The sequence below is a fragment of the Equus caballus genome, chromosome 3, assembly GCF_041296265.1.
Source record: "Equus caballus isolate H_3958 breed thoroughbred chromosome 3, TB-T2T, whole genome shotgun sequence".
NCBI classification, from domain to species: domain Eukaryota; kingdom Metazoa; phylum Chordata; class Mammalia; order Perissodactyla; family Equidae; genus Equus; species Equus caballus.
Genome location: NC_091686.1, coordinates 10,218,507 through 10,239,694, shown reverse-complemented (window position 1 = coordinate 10,239,694; position 21,188 = coordinate 10,218,507). Strand labels below are relative to the sequence as shown.

The window sequence follows — 21,188 nt, the reverse complement described above, 5'->3', positions numbered from 1 at the left end:
GGACTGTGGAATTTAAGCCAAGGACAAAGGGAAGGAAGTGAGGACATGATGGGGGTGAGGGAGCATAAAAAGTAGGAGGGTAGCAGATTCAAAGTCCCAGTGGTGTTGAATAATTGGAGGACTCTGGACACGGGAGGGAGTGAGCCAGAATGATAGGAGCGGGGGCTTGAGTGGATGCTTGAGAGGCCTGTCCACAAGAGTAGGTAGCTGGGTGGAATGAAGGCCAAGGTCCTCGAAAACAATGATGGATGTTGGCAATGGTGCGGAGAAATTGGAACGCTCACACATTGCTAGTGGGACTATAAAATGGCGCAGTCACTTTGGAAAACAGTTTGATAGTTTCTCAAAATGTTGAACGTAGAATGACCACATTACCCCACAATTCAGTCTTACATACATCCTCAAGAGAAATGAAAACAGATGTCATCACAAAGACTTGTATGTGAACGTTCTAGCAGCGTTCTTCATAGTAGTCAAAAAAGTGGAAACAACCCTTATGTTCATCAACTGATGAATAAACAAAATGCGGTGTATCCACACAATGGAATACTCTTCAGCAATAAAGAGGAATGAAGTACTCATACGTACTACAACGTGGATGGACCTCAAAGACATTATGCTGAGTGAAAGAGGGCACACACAAAAGCCACATATTGTATGATTCCATTAATATGAAATATTCAGAAAAGGCAAATCTGTAGAGACAGAAAGTAGAGTAGAGATTACCTCAGGCTAGGAGTGACAATGGGCACGGGTTTTCTTTTTGGAGTAATGGAAGTGTTCTAAAATTAGATAGTGGTGATGGTAACAACTTGGTAAATACACCAAAAATCATTGTGCAATTAAAATGAGTGAATTTTGTAGTAGGTAAATTGTGTCTCAATAAACCAGTTACACACACATTAGAAATAGTTAATAACGAGAGCACGGTGGAGAGAGACATTGGGCCAGACATTAACTATTCAAGGAATGATCCAGGACATGATCTGAGATGGCTGTTAACGAGGAGGGGTAGTAGATTGCAGAGTCTGATGGTGTGAGTTTCAAAGGAGCTGGACATTTCAGGAAGGAGAGAGAAGCAGTGGTCTGGGAGGAGCAATGAGGATCAAGGAGGTTGCACATGCCACGTGTAAACCCAGTGGTTGAGGAGTACAAAGGAAAAGCCACCTCCACTGGGAATAAGCAGACAAGGTGAAGGAGGGAGCGGCACCGGCAGGAAATAAGGTGAGAAAGTGCTCACTTACAGGAAATGGCAAAGACCAGTCTGGCTGAACGATACAGGAAGGGAGTGATAGGAGAGAAGCAGAGGCGTAGACACTGAGGAAACTCAAGCGTCAGAACCTCTCACTTGCTGGGCCCCTTCCCAGGCCCTGGGAGGGGCCTTAGCAATTTATTCAAGTGGTCCATATGGTATTATAAAATCTGCAAAGGTAAGCAGAAGATTTGGGTCTCATCAAAGCTAAGTCCAAATGGAACTTCCCTCCCATCAGAAATAGAGTCAATAATGCAGGGTGTATAGTTATAAACATATGACACTTTTTTTTAGTGAGACTCATGCAAAGTAGACTTAATCAGAATCCCTGTGTCTGGAGGGCACAAACAAGGAGGAGTACTAGAAACAGCAGCACATGTGGGTAAAGTTGCGTGTTTTATGAAGCCTTCTATCAGCCATGATAAAGGAAGACTGAATTATCCTATTTGCTCTATGAAAATGATATTACAAAACTGTGTCTTATAAAGAGGAGATCAAACAGCAGGTGCCACAAAACCCGGAGCCCCACCTGGTGAATTCTGAGGCCTTTAAACGTAGGGTGAGCATTTGGACTGTCCCCAAGGGCAGCAGATTAACAGGACTAGAGAATGCTATAGGCTGTTGACATGGAGGCTGGGAGGAGAGAGGCTGGAGGACACAGGAACCGGAAGCTCATATGCTAGTTAGGAGGCCGTAGCATGACTTCAATACCATAGGTTAGTTTAACCTGTTTTTCATATTCAGTAAGTTGAATCACACAATCTGGCTTATTTTACGTCTGGCTTCTTTTGTTCAACATTATTTCTGTGAGACTCGTGCATGTTATTGAGTGGAGCATTAGTTCATTATTTTCATTGTCATGTAGTATTTCATTGAATAAATATATCACAATTTATCCATCTACTGTTGATGGACATTTGAGTTGTTTCCAGTTTAGGGCTATTAGAAATGATATTGCTAAGGACATTCCTGCAAATGTCTGTTATGAACATAAGCAAGCATTTCTGTTTGGTACCTGGGATTAGAATTTCTCAGTCACAGAGTATACATATGTCTAGATTTAGTAGGCACTGTCAAACAGTTTTATAAAGTGGCTGTACCAATTTATACTCCCATCAAGAAGGCATAAACGTTCCATTTCCTCCACATCCTCTCCATCACTTGGTATTGTCAGTCCTTTTAATTTTAGTCATTCTGGTAGATCTGTAGTAGTGTCTCATTATTTTAATTTGCATTTCCCTGATGACAAGATATAATGAGCACCTTTCCATATGCTTGTTGGTCATTTGGATATTTTCTTTTGCACAGTGCCTGCTACAAGTCTTTTGCCAATTTTTCAAAATTGGGTTTTCTGTCTTTTTCTTATTAACTTGTGAGTGTTCTTTATATATTCTGGATATAAGATTTTTTGTCTGATATACGAATTGCAAATACCTTCTCCCAGATTGTGGTATGCCTTTTCACTCTCTTAATGTTGTCTTTTAATTACCAGACTTATAAAATTATAATGAAGTCCAATTTAACAATTTTTTTATGGTAGTGCATTTTGTGTCATTTAAGAAACATTTGTCTAACTCAAGGTCTTGAAGATAGAATCTAAGTTTCCTTTTTTAATTAAGACCTTATTTTTTGCAGCAGTTTTAGGTTCACAGAAAAACTGAAAGGAAAGTACAGAGATTTCCCATATATTCCCTGCCCCCACACATGCATGGCTTCCCCCACTGTCAACATCCTCCACCAGAGTGGTACATTTGTTACAATTGATGAACCTCCAGTGACACGTCATAATCACCCAAAGTCCATAGCTTACACTATGGTTCACTCTTGGTGTTGTACATTCTATGGATTTGGACGAATGTATAGTGACATGTACTCATCATTATGGCATCATACAGAATATTTTCATTACCCTAAAAATCCTCTGTGCTCTGTCTATTTCTCTCTCCCCTACACCTCAACCCCCTGAAACTATTGATCTTTTTATTGTCTCCATAGTTCCTTTTCCAGAATGTCAATAATTGGAATGGTACAGTATGCAGCCTTTTCAGATGACTTCTTTCACTTAGTAATATGCATTTAAGGTTCCTCCATGTTTTTTCATAGTTTGATCACTCATTTATTTTTAGCACTGAATAATATTCCATTGTCTGGATGTGCCAGTTTATTTATCCATTCATCTACTAAAGGACATCTTGGTTGCTTTCAAATTTTGGCAATTATGAATAAAGCTGCTATAAACATCTGTGTGCAGGTTTTGGTGTGGATGTAAATTTTCAATTCCTTTGGGTAAATACCAAGAAGTGGAATTCCTGGATCCTATAAGAGTATCTTTAGTTTTGTAAGAAATGTCCAAACTGTCTTCCAAGGTGGCCGTTCCATTTTGCATTCCCACCAGCAATGAATACGAGTTCCTGTTGCTGCACATTCTTACCAGCATTTGGTGTTGTCAGTGTTCAGTGGAACAGAATAAAAAATTCTGCAATAGACTCAAGTGCACATGAAAATCTAACATACGATAATCCTGTGTCTCCCTAGGATATTTTGAAAAATTTAATAACAATCAAAAGATAAATTTTTTTCACTGGCCTAAAGTATACAGAGACCCCAGAAATCATCCCCAAATAACAGTTCCTTACAAAAAGTTCTGACTTTCTACTGTTATAAGATCCATACATTTTTTCCCCCTATATCTGGAAATTCTGCCTGGATTGTTCACACATGGTGTTGCTCTGAGGATTAAATGATTTAATAAAGGCTAAGACGCTTAGCATAGTGCCTGAAACATAGTATAGTGCCTGACACATAATAAATGTTCCATTGATGTTACTATTACCGGTTGTTATGACGATGGAATTAGCAGCAAACTCCTTTTCTGTCGGCCACAGTACCCAGCACAAGCCTGGGCACAGAGTAAAATATTTAGGTAGATGCTCAGCGAGTGATTGATCTCCAAAATTTGGGATTTCTTCCACACCTGAAATATCATAGCTTATTTTACGTCTTTTAAAAAATGTTTTAGGTATTAATACTTTTTTTTTTTTTTAAATCCAGCTGTTGATTCAACTCAATCAACTTTATTTTGCTTAATTTTATTAATTTCTGTTTTTATCTTAATGGTCAGGCTTTCCTGTTTTCTAATAATGCCTTTAAGGTGATGGATTTTCCTCAGAGTATTGCTTTGACTGCATCCCACAAGTTAAGACACGTGGCTGTGTGTTCGCAGGGAGCCCGTTAATAATTAAAGCAATGATGCACATAAGGCGCTTAGCAGTTAGTGCTCAATACTGGCTAGCTGCTTGAACCTTATCCCGTACTCGCCAACAAGCATTGCTTTGGCACTCTCAGGAGACCAGGTAAGACCAGGTAAGACTCAGCCAACCCGCCTAGGCAGCCTTTCTCCATTTCCTTTCCCCTTGTAGCTCCTCCTGGGTCTCAGGGGGCGGGGCCTGGTCCTCACGCCCCCTGACCCCACCCCGCCAGGTTCCCATGACACCACGCAGGTTCCAACCGCACATTCTATAATCCTCCGTCTCCTTCCGCTTTCTCACAGCAACTCCGGGCCGACGATGGGAAAGTAGTCCCTGGGCAACGGAGTAGTTCTCACGAGGAGGCGGAACGAGGGCGGGGCCTCAGGGTGGAAGGCACAGGAAGTCCGTGAGCCCTGTGGGGGTGATTGGGCCCCGCGTTTTCGGGGGGCGGGCTCAAGCGGGCGGAGGGATCCACCTGGGGCGGCGGGCGGCCCGCCGCCTCCATTTAAGGCGGGGAGAGCGGCGTGGCTGGCAGTTGCTGTGGTTTCGGTTCTCGGGTGGGTCGTGTTTTTAGGGAGCTGAGGCTCTCGGACGTAGCGTCCAGCGTCCAAGTTCCGCCGTCGGAGGCTGTCGGTCGGGAGGTCGAGGGAGCAGCGTCCTGCTTCGGGCCAGGGCGGGCCCCCTGCTTTGCCTTCGCCGCTTGGTGCCCATCTGTAGGCCGGCCCGGCGCGGCCGAGGAGAAGGCCGCCGGCGAGATGTTCAAAAACACGTTCCAGAGCGGCTTCCTCTCCATCCTCTACAGCATCGGCAGCAAGCCGCTGCAGATCTGGGACAAAAAGGTCAGGGGTGGGGCCGCCCCCTCCTCGCCCGGGGCTGGGGACTGGGTGGCGGTGGTCGTGACGAGTGGGGGCCCCGGGGAGGCCGGGCGGTGGCTGCGGTGCCCTGTCCCCAGCCTGGCGTGACCGAGGCGTGAGGTGGGGGCGTCGTGCGGGCAGCGGGGGTGCCCGTGGCGTGGGCGTGGCTGGGTGGGAGTGTCCTGCGGCCTCGGTGTAGTTGGGACCGTGGTCCCTCCGCGCAGACTTGACTGGGCCAGTCCATGCCTCTGCGCCTCGGTTTCCCCAGCTCTGCAGTGGGGTTGACAGCGCCGCTCTCATAGCTCGAAGTGCATCGACTGACTTGAGGTTGCTTTGGGGACGCACAGATGAAAGGAGCTGCTGTTCGCCGGTCGCACACACATTCACTGATCTCCTGGCTTGTGCCAGGCGCCGTGCTGGGCGCGGGACACAGAGCCTTTGTTCCGGGCGCCCCGGTCGAGGCGCAGCCGGAACGCAGTCATGTTTGGGGTTCATTCATTCGCTCCCTTCCTGCCACTGGTCCCAAACCAACCGGAATTCCGTGGCTTTTGGCACCTGCTCCCAGCTCACTGTGACGTGGGGTCTGTACTGTGCCTTCAGTGCCTGATTTCTCCATCAGGAAAACTGCAGAATGGTGACAGTCCTGGGTTAAGCTCAGAGCCAAGTGCAAGCCTCCCTATCTTTATCAGCCAGCCACCAGATGATGCTTATCTGACCCCAGGAGAGGATGACCTGTCCGCTTTTTGGACTTGTTGAGTAGAGGGCATGTGTGTCTAGCAGTGTGTGCGTGCGTTGGTCTGCATTTTATTACTTTGATATTTCATTTCTCCTGCAAGTTCCCAGACAGTCAGCTGTCCCCTTTTCTGAAGATGTGAGCATAGGCGCTCCTGCGGAAGACAGGTGATTTAGGGCCACCCTCTTCCAGGGAGAATGGAGAGGGCTTGTGTTGAGTGGTGTTTTTCTAGAGATGGATGTGGAATAATCTAAATAAGCAGTTTATTGGTAATAAAGCCAAGAATTTTGGATTTCTTCTCAGAACAACCCCATCTTCCCTTACCCACAGATGAGAGTTTTGGGCCACAGAGAACTTGGGAGAGAACATGGCTGGCCTTGTGCCTGTCACCACTAGGGATTTCCGCACTCTAAAAGCCGCTTTGAGGGCGGTGTGTTCACAGTGTCGTTTTTATAAGATAGTTGAAAAATCTGTAATAGAAAATCTGCAATGAGTTTGGCCTCGTGCGTATGTGAAAACTCTGAGCAGCTCTGCGCTTTCACGATTCTGTCCACAAGCTAGAGCTAAAGCCAAGAGAGTTAAGAGGAGAACAGTCCTTAATTTTTCCCTTCATTACAGAGGTTTTCTCTCCATGGTTTTGTTTGCATTGGAGTAAAACATTGTCAGCTCTGAAATTGCACCTGGACAAAGCAAACCCGGAGGGAGTGTCGCCGGGCGCTGTGTGAGGATGGGGGCTTCCCGGGAGTGTCCCTGGGCACTGTGTGAGGATGGGGGCTTCCTGGCCTGGCTTGACTTAGCTCGGGCTGTCAGAGGCCTGGAGAGAGTGGCCTTGTGTGCCAGTTGAACTCGGAATTCTAACAAAAGTCTCAAGAAAAGCAGCTGAAGTAGAGAATGAGACCTGACCTACGAGGAGAGGTTGTCCGAGCGCGTCGGAGAGCTGCCGATGCTGCAAGAGCAGCAGTGGTCAGGAGGCTCGGCATGCCTGGTAGGGCAAACTTCTCTCAGAGTCACTGTTTTAACCTTTCTGGGCTTGATCTTTTGTAGTGTGTTTTATATTTCAAATGCAGCTTTTTATTAGTCAACATGTTTACACACAGAATATAACAGCAAAGTCACCATGGTGCGCTGTGTCCCTTAACAACGCCACTAGAGGTCGGATGGTACCCTAATGACATAAACACGGGTGGAAACAATGCTGGGTCGACTGGCAGGATCCCATGGAGTAAATTAAACAGACATTTTGACAAAGAAAACCTGTGGAAGAGCTCTCATTTTAAGCAAAATTATCATAATAGTAAAAGGTTAATTATGTTTCTTTTATTTACGTTGAAAAGTGTTTAGCAGTGAATTTTTTTTTCCCCTGGGGCAAGGGAAGGAAAGGGAGGAAAAGAGAAAGTTTGGGCTAGATCCATAGGCTCTGTTGTATGTGTGCCTTTTCTCAGCTCTGTTGCAAAGTCCTCAGAAAGTGTTGGGAATCCAGTCGGGGAAAAAACTGGGAATTGATATACTTATGAAGTTTTATTGAGCAACAGCTAAATGACAGGCATTGCGTAGGTTTGGGGAGATGCAAAGTTAGAGAGGACATTTCCCTGCTCCTGGGGAATAAGGCAAAGTGGTAATAAGGGCGAAGTTTGACGGAGGAAGGACTGTCCGCACTTACCTAGAAATGAACCTGACCTTTGCCCGTGGGTACGTATTGGCTATGGTTCTTATCTCTAGTTATTATTTTGATTTCACAAAACTTTATTATTCACTTCCTAAGTTTATGGAGAGAGGATTTCTGTAATTTATTTTCTGTGAAGAATAACCTTGGAAAAATTAGCTTTGGCTTCTGTTTAGGCTCTGTGTCTCCTTATGACTATGAGGAGTGAGTGCCGTATTCACAATACCAATGAATCTGCAAACTCCAGCTTGGTGAGTGTTTCCGTTTGTAACACCTGCCTTTATCGATGCTCTTTGAGGTTCCCAGCCCCTCCCCCTCCTCTCATCCTGCACATCAAACACCATTTGATGGGGCCCTCCCATTGTTGGTCTCCTCTGTGCTCCTCTGGCGCTCTGTGGCACACCTGTGGCATACCTGTGGCACATGGTATGGCAGTCGCCTATTTCCTGTGCACCTCCCACTAGACTACAAGTTCCTTAAGGGGAAGAGTAGGGTCTTACCTGGAAACCCCAGTGCTCGAGTGTGATCCGACTCCTTGGATTTGTGTCTTGGCTCTGTCGTATGTCCTATGCTGTGTTGCCTTGGGCAAGTACTTTACTCAGTTTTCTCATCTTGTAATAATGCCACCTCTTTCTCATGGTTATGGAAGTTAAATGAAGATGGATATAAAATGCTTAGCAACAGATTACTGCATACAGTATTAAATATGGCAGGGAGCTGAGGAATTTGCTCAAGAGTGAATAAGAATTTTATACCTGAGCCCAGGATTCAGGTGCCTAGGAATAAGAAGTATCGTAAAACTGGACGTCTGGAATTAGAATAATTTAGTCATTGTACCATGGCTTTTCCGGTCCAAAACCCGTAACGTGGCTCTCAGGCCACACGGTTTGTGGTCTAGGGCCTGCTGAACCTGGTTCTCCCACTCTCTGCAGTGACCTCCTGGTGAGCTGAAAGAAGTCCCCTTCTCGCTCACCTGCAGCCTTTTGTACTTGTTGGTCCCTCTGCTGGGACCCACTCTTCCACCTCTTCATTAGTCCTTAGGTCACAGCACAAAGGCACTTTGTCAGGTTAAGTTATTTATATCCACTTATGGAACCTCTTCTTTCTTTTCATCATACTCATCACACTTGAAATTAGCTGCTGCTTCTTTTTTCCTTTTGGATGAGGAAGATTGGCCCTGATCTAACATCTGTTGCCACTCTTCCTCTGTTTTGTATGTGGGATGCTGCCACAGCATGTCTTGATGAGCAGCGTATAGGTCTGCACCTGGGATCCAAACCCTTGAACCCTGGGTCACCAAAGCAGAGCGCTCAAACTTAACTGCTACGCCACTGGGCCGGCCCCCAGATTAGTTTCTTCAGATCTGTCTGTATTCTTGGGCCGGCCCCGTGGCCGAGTGGTTAAGTTTGTGCACTCCACTTCAGCGGCCCAGGGTTTCACCGGCTCGGATCCTAGGCACGGACATGGCACTGCTCATCAAGCCATGCTGAGGTGGCATCCCACACGCCACAACTGGAAGGACCCACAACTAAAAATACACAACTATGTACTGGGGGGCTTTGGGGAGAAAAAGGAAAAATTAAAAAAATCTTTAAAAAAAAAAAAAAAAGATCTGTATTCCTGGCTAGACTGTAAGCTTCCTGATAGAGACCTTCGTAATTTTTCAAACTAGGGGCTTAGGAGAGATGAGGAGTTTCTTATGTTCCCTTAACTTCTGGGACCAGCAAATATTACATTTATTAAAGGACTCTTGTTTCATGTAAATATTACATCTGGTTTGTAAGGAAAATACCAGGAGGTTCTATTCCCGCTTATGGCTGTGTAAAACGTAACTTTCAGTCTTTACTGGTAATCCCTGAAAGTCTGCTAGATGAGAAAGTTCCTTCATACAAGCTTCTCCGTCTCTTTCCTCTCACCTGGTCTTTCTCAGCTGCTGCTGATCCTCCCCTATTCCAAACTAAATCTTAGCCCCAGAGCGTCTGTGCTTGTTGCTGGGTAGTATTAGGTTCGCATTCCCATTCCCTGTTCCTGGGTTTAAAAATGAACAGTCTCTCTCCAGAAGGAAGGTTTCCACAACCTAGCTTTTAATCAGCAAACTTTGTTGGTACATGTTAAACTGATGCAATTTCTAGTAATAGAATTGAGAGCATTTGGACATGAAGCTAATAAAGCTATTTCTTTCCAACTTTCCCTGGGTCAGTCTGACAGTGTTCTTCGTTATTCTGAGTAATAGCTTTTACTATAATTGGGCGAAGGCATGAGTTTTAGTTACACTTGCCCTTTCAAGGCACTGTTTGGAAGACGCTGGTTGGCCGTGCCCATGAGCGTCCTTACTCTGCTAAGGAGTTGTTCAGATGTGCCCGGAGGTGCCCGTCTGCTGTCCCCACGGTCCCTGGTAAGTGTGACCTTGGAGCCGGTGAGGCCCAGGCCTCGAGCAGAGCTATGCCCAGCTCTCCCCACAGAGGGCTCCCTCTGCCTGTTCTCTGACTCAGAGCCCAGCCCCTAGCAGGGCAGAAACTTTCCTGCTGAAATGGACAGCTCTAATGGCTTAATGTAAATTGGAACATGTGTCATTAAGACTAGGACGCCAGATGGCTGAGGGCTCAGCTGTCTGCCAGGATAAGTGGGTGGAGCCAGAAAATGAAAGGTGGGGGTAGAGAATGGATAGACTCGAGTGTTATTTTTAAAGCACTTGAAGAAATAGAGAGCACGGGCCAGCTTCCTCCTGGTCCCAGTAGTAGTTTTCCCCTCAGTTTGACCCTCCTCCCTGGGGCTTACACTGAAAAAAAAAATCAGTGTTCTTTATTAGTTGCCCCAGCAACCATGGAAAGCCTGGGAGAGTGATTGCAAGAAGGGCTTGAAGGCTCCCTTCTTGGTGTCCGCAGAGGCTGAAAACCGTCCTGATTTGTAATTGCCAGTAGCCTGGGTTCTCAGCTCCCTCCAGCTCCTGGCTTGGTGGAGGGGGGAGGAGGGAGGGAGTTCACGAAATAAAAAATGTAAGATTGGCTTTATTTATTTATTGTGTGAAGAAATGACACTTTGCTAGGCCACACTTTGATAGTGGGACTGTGTCATAAAATTAAAAAGAATTAAGAAGTCAAAAACAATTGGCACTTTATAATTGAGAAGGGAAGTAAAATGAAACCTGCTTCCACCCAGAGCAATAAATGCTGACCGTTCATTTTATCTTCATTTCAAAGCCAGGCCTGCCGAGTGCCCTCTGAACTGGAAGGAGCTCAGGAAAGGAAGTCGCTGCTTTGTGAGGCCATGTGTCTTGTTAGAAGTGTTTGTCAGAAGCTGGACTGAGGAGGGGCTACTTCCTGAAAGCCCTTACAATTTAAGGCCGTGACAGCCAGATTGCCAGGGTGGCTGCGAGGCGTTGCCCCAAATTGTCCCCCTGCCTTTCCCCTTGATCCTGGCATTGGAGCCTAGAGAGAGGTTCAGGGGCTTCACCCTTTCATGCTCATTTCTCTGGGTCATCGCACCCCCGCTCCACTCTTTTCTTCCTGTGAGTTTGTATTTGCAGCTTTTGAGTGTAATAAGGAGAAAAATCATAATTCACTAACAAATCAACTTAATTTGATTTCAGAGCTCTGGCAGCTTGTGATAGGAGAATACTTGTGTTTTTCTTCTTTGAGGACTGAACTTTCTCCTTGAGCAAAGCTCTATTTAGCTTGTCTCACTACCAGCCAGATTAAAACTCGAGAGAGACTGGTAGGCATTCCTTTGAAAAAGCTGCCCTTTTTTCCTGAGTTCTCTAGTTTTATGGGCTACAGTAATTAATTTTGTAAGAATTAAGGTTGTGAGTGTGGTTGATGTGTTGCTGAAAGAAATGTCTTTTTAGAAAGTTATTGAAAGTCCAGCTAAAAGTTAGCTTGCCTCTAGGGCAGAGCGTGAGAATGCACCAAGTCTCTGTTTTGGCTTCCGGTCTCTTGGCTTCTGGGTGCCGTGGAAGGCGTTGTTTCCTCCTGTAAAGACCCGACGAGGTCACGTTTGCTGGAGTGGAGTCGCCTGCTGTACCCTTTGAGCTGGGCAGCAGGTGAGTGTCCTCATGTTTCCTCCTGTGAGGTCCGGCTGGGCCTCTGGAGCTGAGGAGCCTGGCCTCAGAGACTCTGGGGATGTGAGACTTGAGGCCAGGCTTGCTTTCACACAGGCTGCACACCTTGCGGCATGCCACCTTAGAGCGATAGTGGTCCCTGGGCCCTAATTACTTAATCTTCTCAACTTAACCATTGCTTGTTGCATTATGTACCTTTTTAAAAAGAATGAAATGATAGAGAATAATCAATGGTGTGTTACAAAATTAGTGTTTCCATCTGGCTGGAATATTGCCAGCTCTTATCCGTGTGACTACGTCACATTATTTGGAAGTAATTTCTTGCTTAATTCCTCCTTTACCAGCAAGTCGGCGCAATTTTCCGCAGTGGCTGTGGGCTAGCCAATAGAGAGGCGTATTGCCGTGTTGGTTGGGAGCGTTTCTAGGGGGAGTGCGGTGGGCAGTGTTGGCATGTGCTAGCCACACAGACCCGAGCCTTTGTGCTCTTAATCTCCTTTGGAAAGAGGCCCAGAATTCAAAGCAGGAGGGCACTGGATGTTGCCAGCTTTGTTTGAGAAGCACTTCAATGTGACGTTTGTGTCTTGAGAACCCAAGAAATGCTACATTGGCAGAGCTCTGCACCCATCCATGCAGTGTTTCGTCTCTGACAATGGGCACCAGGGGATGATTTGTAGGAAAGCATTCTCCGTGCTGGCAGCCTCGCTGGCTTTGTGATACACCCCAGGATCCTCTGGCTTCCTATTATAGTCCACCGTGGATTGTTATCCAGGAATTTTTTCAAAAATCCTCCTTGAATCTATTCATATGTGCCAACTCTTAGGGTGACAAATTCCAGAAGTCAGCAAATATTTGAATGCTTAGTTCATGCCTAACACAGTACTAAGCATTGCGGAAGATGCCAACGATGCTTGATACTTGATCCCTACTCTTAAGCATATACTGTTTTGAGGAGAGAAGACTCAGTTGCGTCTTGCAGAAGAAGATGGGCAGTGATATCAGATGTTACCTGGGGAACACCAGGCACAGCTCGAGTGGATCAAATTCACAGTGACAGAGCTCACAGAGACTGACGTCTAAAAACAGAATGCCGTATTATTAATCATCTACTTTGAAAAGTACAGTGATCACGCAGACTCGACACTCTTCTCTCCCTGTGCCTTCTCTCCCTAGTGGTTGTCTATGATAGCCCAATGCAGCTGTTTTCACTCTCCCTAGAAAAAGGCCTCATGCTCATCTTTCTGGTGTGCCCTGTTCTAAACCAGGTTGATCTTTTTCGTGTGTTAATACACTCGGCCCTAACAGTCCACCCCTTTGCGTATCTCCGCTCTGTCCGTCTTAGGGGTTTAGCAGTTTAATGCTTGAAGGTCGTGCTTTCCTAAGTATTATGAGAGGAGGAAACTGTGAGTATTGACTCTTCCCCTTCAGGTACTTCTACACGTGCAGCAAACAATGCAAAACAATGTAGGACGAAGTGCTAAATTTTGTAGTCTAGGCTACATGAGCCAGAAAAACACATCAAAGAGAAGAAAGGTCAGTGTGGGCTGAAAATGCTGAAGGCGGCTTCTGTGTGTGGCACAGATGGCGCTTGAATTCCTACTTGAAAAAGTAGAAACTTAGGGAAAAGAAGATAAGCATGAAGCAGGAGGGAACTTTGGGGAGTATGCTCCCCTTTTTTGGTTGCCACCCTCCTTCTCGGTGACATTCAGCATTCGACCTTTCTGGCTGAGAAGGACGTGTGGCAGTGCGGGGCCGGGGAAGCCTGGTCCTTAACGCGCACTCTTCCTTAGGGTCTGTCCTTGCCTCTTCCCCAGGATCAGTGTCCGCATTTGTAAAGTGGAAACAGTACCAACTACCTTGTGATTTTGTTGTTGTTTTTGTTAGGATTAAGTGAGAGAATGTCTATGAATGTTCCTAGCGCATAGTAGGCCCTCAGTAAATGTTAGCTGAATCTGAATTGAGTTGATTTCTTCAGGAAGAAATTAATCCTCATTTACAGATTGCCAGATTCCTTTGCTGACTGATGGTATCCTGTGCAGGGTAATAGCGTGGCTTACTCCCATATAACCGTCAGCTTACTGTCACAAACTTCTATGTTATGTCCCTTGGGCTACTGTGGTGGTTTTCTTTAAATGGCCCCATTCAGCCTTCAAAATCTTAACAAAGTTGTTGCCAAATATTTTGATACTAACCAGTTTAATTTTCTTCCTTGTAGGTGCGGAATGGCCATATCAAAAGAATCACCGATAACGACATCCAGTCCCTAGTGCTAGAGATTGAAGGAACCAATGTCAGGTGGGTCGCCACTCTGCTCTCCCAGGTGTCATGCCCCAGGGCGGCTGCTTCCCAGAGGTTGACAGCGCAGACTGCAGTCAGACCGCCTGGGTGAATGATCGCTGCTCCTTAGAGCTGACCTCGGGCAGGTCACTCAACTCCCCAGGCCTGAGTTTCCTCATCTGTAAAACGGGGATAATGACAGTGCGTCTTCCTTGTAGGGTTATTGTGAAGATTAAACAAGTGAGTGTGTGTGAAACACTTCAAACCTGCTTAGCAGAGTAAGCGCTGTGTAAGTGTTCGCTGTTGTCATGAGTGTGTAACCAAGGTGTGTGTGTTGGACGCGTGTTGCACGAATCATCCAGTGCGTGGCCAGCGTGGTGTTCAGTGCTGCATGGGCCTTAGTTTTCTAGCCTTTGATGGTCCTCTTGGACCGGAAGCGCATCTTCTCCCCCTGGAAGAGCTACCACAGACGCACTGTCTGCCGCCGTTGCTCAGATCTGTTACTGTTGGCGTCCAGTCCCGTGCTAAGCCTTTGTTGCAGCGCCCAGCATTTTTAAAGCATCGGCTGACTGAGGTCGGGGGATCACTGGATGACATATCTGGATCTTTTAGATCTGCCTTCCACTTGGTCCTCTTGGACCGGGTGTGGTTGCTGTGCTACCACAAAGGCAAAGATAAGTAGTGTGTCTCTTGGCATTTCCTCTCTCTCCAGCACCACGTACATCACGTGTCCTGCAGACCCAAAGAAGACGTTGGGGATTAAACTTCCCTTCCTCGTCATGATTATCAAAAACCTGAAGAAATATTTTACCTTTGAAGTACAGGTATGTATGTGCACGTGAATGTGTACACTCTGGGCTCCACCAGAGAGGCGTCCTGTCACTGTACAGGGAAAATGGGGCCCGAGGAAAGTATCTTCTTCCTTTTGTTTGTATTTTTTTCTGCCTCTGCTGTACGCTTGATGCAGCCCTTACTGTTATAACATAAATTGGTATTAGTGATCAAAATTTAATGCCAAATTTTTAAAGAAGCAGTGATCATCTAGAAAATCTACTCAATAGCTACAGGATTTCACAACTTGAGGAGTAGAGTAGTGCCCATATGGGGAGTTATTATTGGTCTCTTATTCTAGTATTTTAGATTTTTCAAAGGGATGAATGTTTATGAAATCATTCTATGGCCTGAGGGCCTCATGGATGTGTCATATGTCATCGGCAGCTGGTGTTGTCTTGGCAACAGATGAGATAAACTTGCTCCTTCCGGGCCATCTGCATCCACTGTGACCTGTATCTGGTCTGTTTCTCCTCCCTTGGGTCCCAGCCTTGGGAAACAGGCTGTGGAGTTCAGGTCCTTGTCTTAGCAAGGTTGTTTGTTTCTTCCAGGATGGGGTTAGCGTGGCTCTTCTCTGTATTTCATAGGTGCTAGATGACAAGAATGTGCGTCGGCGGTTTCGGGCAAGTAACTACCAGAGCACCACGCGGGTGAAACCCTTCATCTGTACTATGCCCATGCGGCTGGACGACGGCTGGAACCAGATCCAGTTCAACCTGTCAGACTTTACTCGGCGGGCGTATGGCACAAATTACATTGAGACCCTGAGAGTGCAGGTACCGGCTCCTTTCCAGATGGAGCCCCAAATGGGAGAGCGGGGTGTGCTCTGTATGTTACTGGCTTGTGGCCCATGTGACAGAACAGTGTGGGTTTCTGGCTAAAGTTCCCAAGTTACTGTCTTTGACCTCGGAGAGGTCCAGGACATATTCAGGAGTCTGCTCAGATATAGTGGGAGAATACAGCCAGCAAAATCTCCCTCTCCTTGCCAGAAGCTACTCCTAAGGCAAGCTGGGGAGATGCCAAAGAGATGAAGCCTTGACAGCATCTTGAGAGGGGCTCTAGAGAATCAGGAAAGGAGGGACAATCCTATTTTACCTCTTAAAATAAATCTCGCGTCCACAGATCCACGCAAACTGTCGCATCCGACGGGTGTACTTCTCAGACAGACTCTACTCAGAAGACGAACTGCCAGCAGAGTTCAAACTGTATCTCCCAGTTCAGAACAAGGCAAAGGTAGGCTGGTCCGCAGAGGAGGGCGGGACGGCGGGCTGGCGAAGCTCTGTCCCTGGAAGTGCTGTGTGCTAAGAGTTTGGCTGTAGAGCCTCTCTCTGCTGACGTGGAGTCTGGAACCCCTGTGCATCGTAAGAGCTTAGTCCTCGTCTCCATCAGCACTGAATCAGGGAGGAGCCTGGGAAATGTTCTCCTGCTGCCGTCTCCACCTCCACAAGGTGATCCTGCCCTCCTGGGGGGAGCCTGCTGCTTCCTGCTCACAGGCCTTCCGTGAAGAGTATCTTCCATCTGAACCTCTTTATCAGCCCCAAATCACCGCCAGCTGACTGGTGCCCTCTGACAGTGTGGGCGCTTACATGCCTGCCTGCTGCTGACGCAGCTGCGTTCCCTCCCAGCCCAGCCTCCCCTCGAGTGTCACCAGCGTTAGGGGTGTCAGTGGCACTGACCATCTATTTTCTAATAACATAAACTGATGCCTCTTTTCTGTTTTTTTCTTTCCTTTCTGCAGCAATAACTGGAATGCAACTCAAGGGATAGACCCCGGACATGACTCTTAGTTTAAAAAGGAAACTATCTGGAGGACAATGCAAAACAAATATTTATGTTAGTTCTCTGTCTGTGCTTCTTTTATCTATTCCCTGACGTCCCTTGTCATGGGCACCGGTGACCAGGCCGTAACGCCGTAGTTGCGTTGTGAGTACAGTGAGGGGTCAGCCGTCCTTTGACAGGCGAACACGGGAGCCGCTCCTGCTGTCTGCCCTCGTCTGTGGGGAGAGGCAGTCGCCACGGACTTCAGAGTTCAAGATGTCCCCAAAGGCGGTTTCAGACCAATCTTCCTTCCTATGGTCTGTTGTTTGTTTTATATATTATCTAAATATATGTATATGCTGTGTAATACTCATAATCTGCAAATTAATAAAATGTTTTATTCTGGGTTTGTAAATTTGTTCTTAGTTTGTGTCTTTTTTAACTGTGGCTTTTCTCTTTCCTTTGTGACGTGAAATGGAACTCTTTCCAAAGAGCATCGCATACAGGCAGGCTGTGCGGTAGCCTGCATGGGCCTGAGAGAGCAAGGCATCGATACAGACTGATCTGGAACAACTTCCAGGATAAACCCCACGGAAAAAACATGAATAGTGTCGGGCCAGCGGAATCGTCTTTCTAGGGGGTGGATTCCAAGTTGAGGCGAAGATAAAATGGCGTAGAGTTCAGGTTGCCCTTAAACCCCTCAGGGAGGCGGCATTTTGGAGCCCCACCGTCTCCTTCGTAGCAGTCAGCACGTCTCGAGTCCCTCAGCACTGGAACAGATCACCATTTTCCTATTTGAGCTCCAGATGAGGTACTTGCCTTGAATTTAGGGACTTATAGGAAAAACGTTGCTTTAAACACTAGAATAACATGAGAGAACTGAAACCCTACGTCACTTTTCCCACTCAGGCTTATTCTGGGACCCACGCTTGGTTAGTGGAATAACCCTGGCACAAATAGTTAATAGTTAATTTACAAAAGTTAAAACCTTATATGATGCAGCTCTACCGTATGTAACGTTTCTGGGGGAAAGCAATTTTGGGGGTAGAGAAGAGCATATGTAGACCCACCCAGATGATCTTGAAAGCTACGGAAGAACTGTACAGTGCGTCTGGAGAGGATGGTTATTGTGCCATTTGTATCCTTTTTTTGTGCTATAAAAATTTTTTTGAAAGGTAATATTTATGTAATAAAAATTTCACAGTTAAAAAGAACAAAAGGCCATTCAAGACGCTGCTCTCCCCAGGCCCGCCCTCTGGCCTTGGTTTTGTTCTGCAGGGATGAGGCGGGGATGGGGACACCGGCCATTTTGATTTAGGTAGAGCTGGGTTCATCATCACCGTGGCTGCCTTCTGAGAAGTTCAATGGCGGGAAGCGCTGCGCCCCCGCAGCCTCGTCCTCCAGAGTGTGCCCTGGGTGAGCGTGACCGAATCCCAGGAGAGAGGGCTGCGGGAAGTGGAGAGCGGCGGGGAAGCCGCGCTGCTGCTACCTTACACACCTGTCACTGAGTTTTCTGCTCACAGTTGTCGAGGGCCTGACTCAGGTGGGCTCAGTGGAGATGACTTCCCCTTTCTCTTCCTGCTAACAAGCAGACCGGAGTCGTCTGTCCCGCGGGTGCTGCCCGTCTCCTTTGAGTCACCGGTCGTTCTGCATTGCAGAGCACCCGTCAGCCCAGGTGACAGCCTGCCCTTCCAGAGTCAACCCTGGTCAAATGTGTTTGCTGCTCCATCTTTAAACCTGTCGGCATTCCTGTTGTCAGACTGCCTGCGCCCGTCTCCAGAGCTTTCTGGGCTACAGTAGGAATCCTCAGAATTGGGTGGGGCGGGGCGGTCAGGGACTTCAACAGAGCTCCTTGTCTCTGGCCACTGTAGAGTGAAATCTTCCCTCCAATCTGGAGTCTACTGTGGGATGAAAGATGCTTTTGTAGAGGCGAGAGTCCCGGTTCACTTTTCATCTCTCCTCGGTGCCAGGACAGCAGTGAAGTGCTCCTGGAAGTCCAGAGGAACGCAGTCATGCACTTTCCTCCACACAGAGCCCCTTTCACCCCGAGGCTCTTGCCAGACTATGTATGGGGATTACCTCACCACCCTCTTTGGGGTGGAAGGCGGCAGCAGCTGACTTTCCAGATGCTTCACATATCCATCCGAGAGGAAGTGAGGGGGCGCGGAGGGTGATGGGAGGTATTATCTCAGCTGGACCCAGGCCAGGGTGAATTGTGGCACCGATGACCGCATGGCCCCTTGCCCTCAGCTTTCTGGCTCACCAGGAAGATGGTGACAACTAGCTGTGAGGCCGAGGGAAGGAGGAAGGAAAGGACAGGCTGATGGGCTGGAGGCCTCCATGGAGTGGGGCTGGAGTGACCTTACACTGTGAAAACGAGCAGGCAGAGTTGCATCGTCCGGTGTGTTTTAGAAGGAACTGACTTCCAGGTAAGAGGGTCTTAGGTAATCGGCATGCGCTCGAGGGGACAGGAGTGCAACCACTCCCAACAGGGCTCATCTTGGGGGAGAGTGGATCCACTACAGCGTAAATTTGCCGCTGGCCCATTGGCTGCTTTCCCTGCCGCCAGGCCAACAAGTCTGACCAGGCCATTACAGCCCCTCCTGGGGCATTTCTGAAAAGTAGGCAAGTCTGCCAGAGAACCACCTGCAAGCTGACTGCCCTGGCACCTCAGCAGCTTTAGCCCAAAGCCTCAGTGTCGGGGAATCCGCTGAAAAAGACCCCGGGGCTCTTCTCTGAGCCCGCCCTTCCCCCATTTTACTGATGAGGACACAGTGACCCAGAAAGACACGGGCTAGCCCCTCTGCAAGTGGCCGGGTGGAACGAGGAACCGGGTAAAGATGGGAGTCATATGCCCCCCGCCCCTGTCCTCCTTTGTCTTGGCATCCGCCTGCCTCTTGTGCCTTGTCGAAGCAGGCATTGCGGGTCAGACGACGTCTGCCTGGGTGGCTGGGCCAGGCCAGACTCAGCTCTCCTCTGTGGTGAGGGCTAGCCTGTTCCTCACTTCTCTCCTGGACCTGAGGCTGGGGGTAAAGAGATGTGGGGCATAGTTTCTGTTTAACTAATGGATCATACAAGTAACATATGCTCATGGGATTCAAACTGTAAAAGGATATAAAGTAAGATAGAAGTCCCGTTCCCATTCCTGAACGGCAGTATTTGCATGGGCCAGGAACAGTTTTAACTACTCTACATGTATTTGTTTTACTGAATTATCGCAATACTGAAACAAGAACTATTATTCTCATTTTAGAGATAGGAAAACCAAAACACACAGATTGATGTGCCTGAGCTCACACGGTGATACCTCTGGTGGTGGAACCAGGTTTCAAACTCACAGTTTAACCCCTGTGCTAGGCTTGTAAATTACTCGACTTCTTGGATCTGCTATTTCCTCCTCAGCAAAATTAGCCTGATGATAAAATACATGAAACTGACCTCAGAGCTGGGCTGGAAGAGATGTCCGTGAACAATAGATTAGATCAATTGTCTTAGCTTCACACGAGGAAATACTACACAGCAATGAAAAGGGACAGATTATAATGAGCTGCAACAGCAGACGGGAACCACACATGCATAACACAGTGAAAACAGCGAGGCACAACGGATTCAGGACAATTCCGTTTTGTACAATTTTTAAATAGGCAAAACAATACATTGTTCTAGGATGCATTATAAACGACAATCTACAACGACAGGCAGGGCACTAAGTATCTCAAAACTCAGGAGAATGGTTTAGCTAGAGGTAAGGGAGTAGGGGTGGGGACACAGTGATGGGAGAGACCCTTCAGGGGGATCCAAGGACCACCGCTGCTCTATTTCCTAACTTGGGCAGTGTTGACATGTGGACGTTTGCTTCATTACTATTTGAATTACACACACAGTTGAATATATTCTTCTGATTATATTTCCCAATTAAAACAAAAAAGTGGAATTTAGATTACTTAGCACTGGCCTATTAAAATGCAGGCTCTTGGGGCTCAGCTCATTAAAATGCAGATTCTCTCTCAGGAGATATAAATCCAGCCAGAAATCTGCATGTTAACACCTTCCCCTGGTGATTTTTCCTGTTTCTGTCACTTGAAAAGCTGCTCCAAGCTGCAGAGAGCAAGAGTGGATGTGATACAAACCTCTGAGTGGAGAGAGGCCAGGGGCTGGAAGGAAAGAAGGCACAAAGCAGCCCCCCAGGCCCATTTTCAGAGCAACCTCCCCCTGCCCCCAAAACCCTCCAGCTCCCTTTATACAAAATGCTAGTATGTAATTTACATCTCTATACATTTTCCATAACCCGAGACGTGGAGTCCTGTAATGCAAACCACGAGGGCCTCCGGGCTGTGACAGACGCTCCAAATTGTAAATTCATGAGACACTGAACATCTGGAGGGAGCACGAGCCCTGGAAAAATCGTGCCTCTTGGTATCCATGGTGTCTGAGGCAAAGCAAAACACTGTGCGAAGGGTGGGATGTGGAAACGCACTGGACAGAGCCCCTTATGAGAGGAGCGTGAAATGTCACCGA

General features: G+C 47.2%; 1 protein-coding gene across 2 annotated transcripts; it reads left to right on the top strand.

The window, feature by feature from the left end:
- Positions 1-491: 491 nt before the first annotated feature.
- Positions 492-17,085, top strand: CFAP20 (cilia and flagella associated protein 20). Of its 2 annotated transcripts, none has more exons than XM_005608296.4 (6): positions 492-5,339; positions 14,020-14,099; positions 14,794-14,905; positions 15,500-15,688; positions 16,035-16,145; positions 16,651-17,085. In XM_005608296.4, exons 1-6 carry the CDS (start codon positions 5,256-5,258, stop codon positions 16,654-16,656), a joined length of 582 nt encoding a protein of 193 aa, XP_005608353.1. In that variant the 5' UTR covers positions 492-5,255; the 3' UTR covers positions 16,657-17,085. The 2 variants fall into 2 exon arrangements, with proteins under 2 accessions (XP_005608353.1, XP_070119070.1); XM_070262969.1 differs by lacking the exon at positions 492-5,339 and adding an exon at positions 10,056-10,145.
- The last annotated feature ends 4,103 nt before the right edge of the window (positions 17,086-21,188 follow it).